This window comes from Alligator sinensis, unplaced genomic scaffold (genome assembly GCF_000455745.1).
Source record: "Alligator sinensis unplaced genomic scaffold, ASM45574v1 scaffold773_1, whole genome shotgun sequence".
Taxonomy (NCBI): domain Eukaryota; kingdom Metazoa; phylum Chordata; order Crocodylia; family Alligatoridae; genus Alligator; species Alligator sinensis.
In genome coordinates this window covers 832,173-842,908 of record NW_005842403.1, presented here as the reverse complement: position 1 = coordinate 842,908, position 10,736 = coordinate 832,173, and the positions used below count along the sequence as shown (strand labels likewise).

At 45.3% G+C, this 10,736-nt stretch overlaps 1 protein-coding gene across 5 annotated transcripts in view; it reads right to left on the bottom strand.

The window, feature by feature from the left end:
• STX1A (syntaxin 1A) overlaps positions 1-10,736 on the bottom strand; it is a 313,683-nt gene that overhangs the window by 76,654 nt on the left and 226,293 nt on the right. For all 5 annotated transcript variants that reach the window (XR_003095558.1, XM_006029900.3, XM_025211368.1 and 2 more), the window contains exon 5: positions 3,722-3,795. Coding sequence is in view for 4 of the 5 variants with exons in the window: in XM_006029900.3 (XP_006029962.1) it covers positions 3,722-3,795 (74 nt within the window). In the remaining variant the exon portion in view is untranslated. The remainder of the gene's footprint in view (positions 1-3,721; positions 3,796-10,736) is intronic.

Sequence of the window (10,736 nt, the reverse complement as noted above, 5' to 3'; positions counted from 1 at the left end):
AGGCTGCAATTGGACCTAGACAGGTTACAGGGGTGGGCAGATGAGAACAGGATGGGTTTCAACACTGACAAGTACAAGGTGCTGCACCTGGGGAAGAAGAACCAGCAGCATACCTACAGGCTGGGGAACTCCCTTCTCGTCAGTGCAGAGGCAGAAAAGGATCTTGGAGTCATTATTGATGCCAAAATGAACGTGGGCCGGCAGTGTGGGGACGCGGTCAGGAAGGCCAACCACACCTTGTCATGCATCCACAGATGCATCACAAGCCAGTCCAGGGAGGTGATCCTCCCCCTCTATGCGGCACTGGTCAGGCCGCAGTTGGAGTACTGCGTCCAGTTCTGGGCGCCGCACTTCAGGCGGGATGTGGACAACTTGGAGTGGGTCCAGAGGAGGGCCACTCACATGATCAGGGGGCAGCAGGGCAGGCCCAACGAGGAGAGGCTAAGGGGCCTGAACCTGTTCAGCCTTCACAAGAGAAGGCTGAGGGGGGATCTAGTGGCCATTTACAAACTAGTCAGAGGGGACCAGCAGGCATTGGGGGAGTCCCTGTTCCCCCGAGCACTACCAGGAGTGACTAGAAATAACGGTCACAAGCTGGCAGAAGGTAGATTCAGACTAGACATCAGGAGGCACTACTTCACAGTCAGGGCGGCTAGGATCTGGAACCAACTTCCAAGAGAAGTGATGCTGGCTCCTACCCTTGGGGTCTTTAAGAGGAGGCTAGATGAATACCTTGCTTGGGGTCATTTGACCCCAGTGCTCTTTCCTGCCATGGCAGGGGGTTGGACTTGATGATCTGCTCAGGTCCCTTCTGACCCTACCAACTATGAAACTTAATACTGCAGAGATCAGGTATGCCACGACAGAGAAAGAATGTCTAGCTCTGAGGTGGGCTGTAGACTATTTCAGGTACTATCTATTAGGCTGAGAATTTACGGTGGTCACGGACCACGTGCCATTACAATGGCTAACAGAGTCGCATATAGACAACGCGCGCATTACTCTCTGGGCATTGGCTTTACAGCCCATTAAGTTCACTGTAGTACATTGACCTGGCAAGGACAATATAGTGGCCGATTTCCTCTCCAGGTGTGTCGTGGAAGATAGAATGACCAGGGAAGCCTTAGAACCCCATCAGAGGGAACATGAAGTGAAGTTAGGCAAGAGAGTAATCTTGAAGATGCCACAAGGTGACTTAAGGGGGAGATTATGCAATGATGGGGACCATACATACCCCCTGAGCACCCCTGGATCCCCGGCCAACCCTGAATGGGCCGAACAGAGAGTCCTGGGAAAAAAGGAAAACTTATCTTCAAGGCAGGGAGAGCTGGAGCTGTGGCGATGTGTGGCACCACTGCTGTGATTTAAAAGCTCCTTGTCAATCAACCCAGGCAGCAGCCAGCCGATGACATCAGCCACAGGTGCCACCACGGGAAATTTAGAAGGGCAAGGCCGGAGGTGCTGCAAGTGTCTTCAACGCCTCAACACCAACAGTTGTTGGGTGGCCAGGGTGTACAGGAGGCAGAGCCCCAACCAGACTGTGAGTACCCCTAGCAGGGGCCTCCGTACAAACACCACTGAACCCCTCCTTGGAATACTATTAACACCAAGACGTGGCAGGTGAGTTGAGGGGAGAAGAGCTTGCTTTGGGGACTCTCCAGGTCGCTCGCCGATTTGGCAGTGGTGTGACACTTAGGTATAATGTTTTTTATGACTTTATCATTTATTATTTAACTAAAATTGAATTGAATTGAATTTTGTGTCATTTCCTCTCTTGTATTTTTTAAGTAAATTATAAAAAATCTTCTGAGATCACAACTTTATTTCTGAAATGGGAGGGATGGGTGAGTGGGAAGGAAAATATGTTCACCCAGGGCACCATTTTCCCTAAGGCTGACTCTGGTTCTACATGCTTAGCTGTTTCCTGGGGCAGTAACAAGAGCTTTTGCCAAACCTTTGTGAAGTGATTCAAGCAACTAGGATTCTGTCATTCCTTTTGGGAGGGGGGATTCTAGTACATCCCACTACCACAAGTGCACATCTCTTCAACAGCTAACTCACATGTTCTGCACAATTTCATTTTGTTACTCCTCAGACGAGCTTTAGGTAAAGCACTCTTGCCACCATTTTGAAGCATGCAGATGCTGCATACACGACACGCTGAGGTGGCTGAAGCATGCTAATTAGCACACTCCAGCAGACTCAATTAATCAAGTCTGCTCCAACACACTGTAATTACTAAATGCTAAATAGCTATAGCTGTTAACAGGAAGGAAACACAATTATTTAGCTCACTTTTATTGCCAGAGGAGCATGCAGACATAACAACTGTGTCCTAAAAAGCTTATACTGGTATTAGTCAATACAGATATAACTGTTAGATCCATCTATGCCCACTGCTCCCCGTGTCTCAGTCCCAAGTCCCTTCAGCATCACTGACTCACAGGTTCCTCCATATGCTTCACAATATTTTGTCCAGTTTATGACTTTGCAGTTTACTAGGGTGGAATTTTGTTGTGTTAATTTCTGCTAAGTTTTGCAATCCCTGGTAGAGACCTTCCAGTTTCCCTGTCTGCCATTTTTTTAGCACTTCAAGGTAATATCTGCAAATTTAATTAAAAAGTGTTTACTTTTCCTCACCTTCCAGGTCAAGTGTTAGACAGTCCAGGGCCTGTTTTATGCAGTGACTGCTATGGCAACCTGCAGCCTATTTTCAAGGTTCAAATCAGTGCTTATATATACACAACTGAACTGCAGGGCTCACCAGACAATACTGGGGAGCCACCTATATTGAATACCTTCTTTTCAGCTAATAAAGATGAGGCATTCTCAGAGAATAACTTTCCAGAAATGGAGTTACTGGGTGAAACTGCTAGGGTAAGAAACTAGTGAAAGTAGACAACACTTACACAACAGATCAAGGAATTCAGGAATTAGATTAAGTAAAAACATGCTTTTTCCCATTACAATCCACTACTATACTGGAGGGCAGCAACTAATGTATTTTGACTTCAGTACTTAACAGTAGGACTTGTAGGGCAGCCCCATGAAGACTGCAAAGTCCCAGGTGTAGATTAGGGCCTAATGAACACAAACTGGAAGTTAATGATCCTTTCTGGATATGTTCAAAACATAATTCAAGCTACAGCATCAGTATAAAGTCCTGTCATCACTTATGAATATGTAAAACATCTTTCCAGGCTCTTTAAAAACATGCAGAGAATCAAAGTAGGTACAAGTTTTAAGACATGTTGCAGAAGGGGCCTTGCTGTCTCCAAAACTTACATATTACTTTTGAAATTTGCTTTTTTTTCATCCAATAAAACATCCTCTTAAGCCAGGTATTATAAATGGATGGATCAAAATTTCTGCCTTCAAGTTACCCACACAGAAGCTCTGATGTGCACAGCCATGATAGGAACAACACATACATAGTCCTTCGCCAATTTACATCTAGAGCACATGCACATTCACAAGAAAAGCACTGGGTTCAGGATGGCTGACTGGCAGAGCGCAAAGCATGCTTGCATATTTGTAGACACTTTAAAATCTGTCACATGGCTGACTTCCTATAGTCTCTGCCAAACCAACTGTGCAGTGCTTACTGAGCTGTGTGCAGAGTGTCTGCAAACTGTCTGTTACTTTCTTGGATGCAATAATGGTCATTAATTAATTAAATGCCGTGCTTGCGACACCCAGAATCAGCTGGAGAGAGACTCACCTGAGTTTTTCTTATCCTTAGGTCAGCAGATGATCTATTCAGTCCTTCTTCTTGTTCAATGCTCTGTTCAATACCTGGTGGTGGGTAGAAAGATATTGTTTACTTCATACTGTTTAGAAGGAAAAAAAGCAGCTGCTCTGCAAAACCACTGCACAAACTGGAACTCAGGAGAAACATCTGGATCCCACTGTACTCCCTATTTCCTGACACTGGCCTGAATTTTACCCTAGGCTACAAACAGTTTTCCTGAGTGCAAAGAACTTACTCCAGCTGTCTCTTCTTCTATTTTCAAACAGCAGGCTTGCTTATTTAAACATCTGAAGAATCTCTCTCTCCCCCCTGAGAAAGAACAGGGAAGTAAAACGGAGTGCAAGAGTTCTGTGCCCAGCACAGAAGTGTTTCTTCTAATAGAACTGTAAGCTGCACTGGTGTAAATCACCAGCTCTGAACTACGTGAAAAAAATACTTTAGCTCACTATACAACTGAAATGGCTCTTTCCTATTTCTACCCACAGTTCCTCTCTCAAATAAAAAAAACGGCTTTCCTGAAGCTGGATTGAGAACAGTTCTCTCCCAGGTGACTGTGTCTGAACAGCCAAGGTGTAAGAAGTCTGACTCTGCCAAGAGTCCAGGAGCACCATAATCACCACCCTGTTGGATACTATTTATTCATTCATATATATATATATATATATATATAGGCATAGCTCCTTGTAGACCTAGGCACAGACCACAGTCCAATCTTCCTTATGATGGCACCAGCCATTCAAAGCCTGGGAACGGACTCCACAAATATGGATTTTACTCCAGAACTGATTTGCCAACTACCAAAGTTCAGAGCTCTTACATGGACTTTTAAAATGTACAGCCTCCCAGCTGTGGAGTCTCCACTACCAACCCACATATTGGGAAGTGACTGATTAGCAATGAAGGGCAGATTTTGAGGTTGTGCTATGAATTTCTGGTGAATGACTTGCTGCAAAGTGGATATTTGCCTTTTTAATTATGCCTAGTACTGCAGCCAAGTAAGATTAATTCCTCACTTGTCCAAAAGCACATTAATTACTGTAGAAAGAGAAGCAGCTGTATCAGGTACCATCAAGCCACAGAAAGAAAGGGCAGCTCTGAAAGGGCCCTGACTGCCACATGGAGGCAAAGGATAAGAAATATGGCTGCATGTCAAAGAAATGGGGGATATGCTCTTCACCACCAGCTCAAAAGCATACTACTTAAAAATGCTACTGTGCTAGCAAAGTCAGGCTGCCTTTTTTTGGGAGCCAAAGAAATCCTGTAGGACACTGCTTATCTGGTTTCTACCTTCTTATCATAGAAGAACATCTGATTCTACAAACCTTTCTGGTCACTCCTAAAACACTACATGGGCATCAAGGTTCTGCTCAGTGGGACCAAGTTTATCTGGATCTGGCCCTAGAGAAGGTTACATGCCAGGGTAAAGAAATCTTCAGTTGGAAAACAGAACTATAATAATACATGCTTGTATCCCTAGAGTTCAGCACCTTGGGTGCCTTTACATGTGCACTGAGGCGGCTCCAATCTACTGTAATTAACGGAGCAGACTCAGTTAATTGAGTCTGATGGAGTGTGGTAATTACTGCGCTCCAGCTTCACATGTATCAGCATTCCCATGCTGAAAAATGGCAGTGAGGGCACTTTAACTAAAGCTTGTTTTGAAGATCTTTAGTTAAAGTGCCCCCACCGCCACTTTTCAGTGTGGAGACATTGATACATGTGACGCTCTGAGAGCCGTTCCTCCTCACCTCTCCCCCCCAACCTCCTGGAGTATGTGTATAAATGCCCCTTGAGTCTGTGGCCCATTTTTCAGAGGTGGATCCACTGTAGTTAGAACAAGTTGATTTAGAACTCAACATTTCTGGATTTAGACATGAGGTACGTGCTAGTAGTGTAAAGTGGGGTTCTGTAAGACATGCTGCCCCATGTTTTTTCACTATGAATGCACAGTTGCTCCCTAGACCCAAAACCAGAGATTTTCTTGCTAAAAGTACCTGCATGGCTCAGGCATACATCCCATCTATCCTCAGGCACTGCACAGAAGGTGTAAAGCATGGCAAGGGACCAGACCAGCCAGCATTCTGCTTCCTTTTTCTTTGGCAGAATGCCTAAGCATACTTATTTAGGAATCCAAAGCAGAGGGGAAGGAGGTCAAGCCATGGAATAGAGGGAGACAATACAGCTCAAAGAATTTCAGTTACTATGGGTAAAAGGCTCTTTTGTCATCTTTCAGTGCTTGTCCCTGTTCATATTCCACCTAGAGATTCTGTACAGAATGCTAAGGAGGAGGTTGCTCATAACCTGGCTGTCGAGCAGTTCAAAGCATTGCTTTGCAAAAGAGGCAGCCAAAGCAGATAGATTCTGGTACCAGTGCATGTTTAATAAAACCATGTCAGACCCATGCAGATGCCTTCTACATCAGTGATGGGACATTAAGGGAAACAAAGGAAGCTGTATGAACACAGACAGAATATGCCCCAACATGTATCCTGTCAGTATTTTGGTAAAGTTGTATCTTATTCTGTCAGGAAAGGGCCAGCGGGCCACTCTGGGAGTCTCTGAATGGATATTGCATCATTTCACAGGGTGCCTATACATGAGCAGGCTCAATTAATCATGCTCCAGCAAACTCCAGCATCTTGTGTATCAGTATTCCTATGCTTAAAAATGGTGGTGAGGGCGCTTTAACTAAAGTTTATCAAACGAGCGCTCGCCTCCCCGCTCTGTCCCCACCGTTATGGTGCTGCTCTGCTGTGCCGCCGCCACCACCTCCTGTCCGTAATGCTCTTGGAGCACTCCGATTGGTTGTTTCAGTAACCAATCAGTGCTCCAAGAGTGTTATGGACAGACAGACAGATGAAGCCCTTTATTATATTAGGATAATTTTAACACTTTGCAGCTGTACAAGGTCTGAGAAAGAACATGGGCAACTGCAGTACTTGATTAATAGGAAACTCAAACTATTCTAAGAAGTCATTTCCTAGCGCTGTTCAAGGGAAAACTTTTTTTTTTATCATGACAGATCTGATATAAGACCACCCAACTCCTCCAGCCTCCTAACTGATACTAAGGCTATGGCCAAGGCTACCTTTGTGGGGAGGTAAAGTAATACAGCTTGAACAGAGTTTTTGCTGGAGATTGGGCGTACCAGGCTGAATTCCCACAATAGTGCTGGTTTCAATGCTGCTGGGGAAAACCTCCCAAGTCCCACTTGTAGTCCCACCAACGGGGGCAAGAGGTTATTCATTATTTACTGGTGTCCTTCACCTTTCAACAGATACCAAGAACACGCAGACAATTCAAAGAGAAACATACATTTCAATGATAAGAGATACCTGGTATGTTTGGTCATGGTGACTGCAGAAGATGTATAACAAATCTCAGTCTCACCATGTCCAAGTTCTTCTCTATTTGGATATGGATACTTTCCTTGTAGATTCTTTTGTGTTACCAGATAGCATAGACTGAACAGGATTTTACAAAGTCCATTCAAACACCATGCTGCTGAGTGCAATAGAGGATGACTGGAATATTGAACTGTATTTTTGTCTTGAGGCAGGAGATATGACTGAGGAACAGGTGGAGTGGTGCACTGACAGCTGACCATAGTTGTGGGAATCAGAACCATTTTGGACACAATGGAATCTGTTAAATAACTGTTATTATATTATGCTTGATTTCACCTCAAGATTCTCTGCAGTAATGAAACAGGCAGAAATGCACATATTAATTGTCCTGCTCACTGAATCGGAAAAGCATTTCCCTGAGAACCTTGGCTCCAAGCATTCCTAGAGCTACAACTCGGACATATATTTTCATGCATATTGCTAACTGGTCAAGAGATATTTGATTCTACCATTATCAAGCCATGGAGCTCCTCATTTATGACCCCTGTAGAAATGTCTTCTGAGAATTTTGGCAAGCGGGTTTTGAAGCTTGATATACTGATGTGATTGCTTATACATTAATTCCAGAGAATGATTGTTTCTATGCATAACTAGTGAAACTTAACTTCCTCGTTTGAGCCCTGATGATGGGCAGACAGAGGAGCTGCTTGAGATGTACTTTATTTTCTCTTGATTGCAGACTCATTGAGCCTGTGGAATTCCAGAACTCCCTGGGGATATTCCCACTGACTGTGACAGCTATTCTGTTGATGGCCTGGTCAAACTGTGGAATAATAAGTATGCTGACCTTGGCTGTAGATATGGCAGCACACAGGCATACATACAGACCCATCACTGCAGTGGCACAGATCTCCCTGGTATGCAGGCCAGCTGGGATGACTGAAGCAGATGAGCAGGCAGTTAAAGCGCAACTCAACTAATACCAAAGCCAATTAATTGTGGCATAGTTGCTTTTTAAAGGACTGTACTATGGCAGTGCCTGCAGCAGAGAGACTCTTTCATCTCTACTACAGTTGTGTCTGCAAAGTGTTACCTAGCAGAACTGTTCTGGGTGTGAATGCTGTGGTAAATCTGGAAATTGAGTTATTCACAGTCCACGGTGATGAGTTTGCTACCTCCTTTACACATAAAAATTCTTTGAATCTAGTATAGCTTAGGAACCACCAATTTACCTGCAGACACTGAATTTGGGATTGAGGAAGCTTGGTCTTGCCTGGTATATATAAATCCGTTTCAACTGTTTCAGTATTTCAATAGCTTTTGATAAAGTTAATCATTAGGTGTTCATAATGCATTTACATGACCTGGTGTGTATTTGGAGCACTACTCTTAATTGGTTCCCCTCTTTCCTAGTGGCAAGGTCCCCAAGAGTGATGAGAGAGTACTTGCCACCCCTCAGGACCTTTTCTATAGGGTAACTTAGAATCACAGAATCACAAAAGATTAGGGTTGGAAGGGAACTTGGGAGGTCATCCAGTCCAACCCCCTGCTCAAAGCAGGGCCATCCCCAACCAGATCATTCTAGCCACGGCTTTGTCAAGCCAGGTATTAAAATCCTCCAAAGATGGAGATCCCACAACCTCTCTGGGTAACCTGTTCCAGTGCTTTATATCCCTCCTGGACAGAAAGTTCTTCCTAATATCTAATCCCTTGCTGCAACTTGAGACCACTGCTCCTTGTTCTGTTATCTGCCGACACTAAGACTATTCTAGCTCCATCCACTGGATTCTCTCCAATTTGTCCATATCCTTTTTGTAGTGGGGAGCCCAAAACTGGACACAGTACTCCAGATGTGGCCTCACCAGTGCCAGATAGGTTTGCAGAAGGTAGGATTCTGAACAACAGCCAGCATGGCTTTGTCACGGCCAGGTCTCGTCTTACCAGCCTCATCTCCTTTTATGATCAGGTAACTTGCCACCTGGATAAGAGAGAGGAGGCTAACATTGTATACCTTGACTTCCAACCTTTGATCTGGTATGTTTTCTTAAGAAAAAATTGGAGGATTGTGGGCTTCACTGCGAGACAGTTAGGTGGGTAGGAAGCTGACTGCGGGGTAGGACCCAGAGAGTTCTAATGAACGGATCTGTGTCGTCCTGGCAGAAAGTGACCAGTGATGTCCCTTGGGGTCCATGCTTGGTCCAGTGCTTTTCAACATTTTTATCAATGATTTGGATGTGGGGGTGAAGAGTTCATTGTCCAAGTTCGCAGATGACACCAAGTTATGGGGAAGCATGGTCACGCTTGAAGATAGGCTACAGATACAGGTGGACCTAGACAGGCTGGCAAGTTGGGTGAATCGGAACCGGATGAAGTGCAACATTGAGAAATGTAAAGTGCTCTACCTGGGGATGAACAATCCCCTACACACCTACAGGCTTGGCAGCACCAAACTGACCAGCACCATGAATGAAAGGGACATGGGGGTAATAATAGAGCACAGTATGAATATGAGCCAGCAGTCTGATGCTGTAGCCAGCAGGGCAAATAATATTCTGACAAGCATCAATGGATGCATCTCCAGCAAAACCAAGGAAGTGATTTTTTTGCTCTACTCAGCATTGGTGAGACCACAGCTGGAGTATTGTGTCTGGTTCTGATTCATAGATTCATAGATTCTAGGGTCGGAAGGGACCTCAGTGGGCCGTCTAGTCTGACCCCCTGCTCCTAACCAGCACGAAAAGGGTCACCAAACCTGGGGTCATGTGAACCCAGCCAGGTGCCTGTCCAGTCTCCTCCTGAAGGCCCCCAAGGATGGGGCGAGCACCACCTCCCTTGGAAGCCCATTCCAGGTCCTGGCAACCCTGAATGAGAAGAACTTTTTTCTAATGTCCAGTCTAAACCTTCTCTCCAGTAGCTTATGGCCATTGTTCCTTGTTGTTCCAGGGGGTGCCCTGGTAAACAGATCGTCTCCTACTTCATGTTGCTCTCCCCTTATGAATCTGTACGCCACCACAAGGTCCCCTCTCAGCCTTCTCTTGGAGAGGCTGAAGAGGTTAAGGTCCCTTAGCCTTTCCTTGTAGGGCCTTCCCTACAGGCCTCTAATCAGACAAGTGGCTCTTCTTTGGACCCTCTCTAGATTGTCTGCATCCCACTTGAATTGCGGCATCCAGAACTGGACACAGTACTCCAGCTGCGGCCTGACCAGTGCCACATAGAGAGGAAGAATCACCTCCCTGGACCTATTTGTGAAGCACCTAGGGATACAAGACAAGGTGTGATTGGCTCTGCCAACTACTTCATCACATTGATGACTCATGTTCATCCTGGAGTCAACAGTGACTCCAAGATCTCTTTCTGCCTCAGTGGTGCTGAGAAGGTCGCCCCCCAGCCTATAGCTATGATGGCAGTTCTTTCTCCCTAGATGCAGCACCTTGCACTTGTCCTTATTGAATTGCATCCTGTTGCTCTCTGCCCACTTCCCCAACCTGTCTAGGTCAGCCTGGATCTGGTTCCTCCTCTCTAGGGTGTTATCTTCACCTGGACACCACACTTCTGGGCACCACACTTTAACAAGAATGTGGTGCAGCTTGAGAGAGTCTAAAGAAGGGCCACCTGTATGATGACAGACTTGCGCAGGC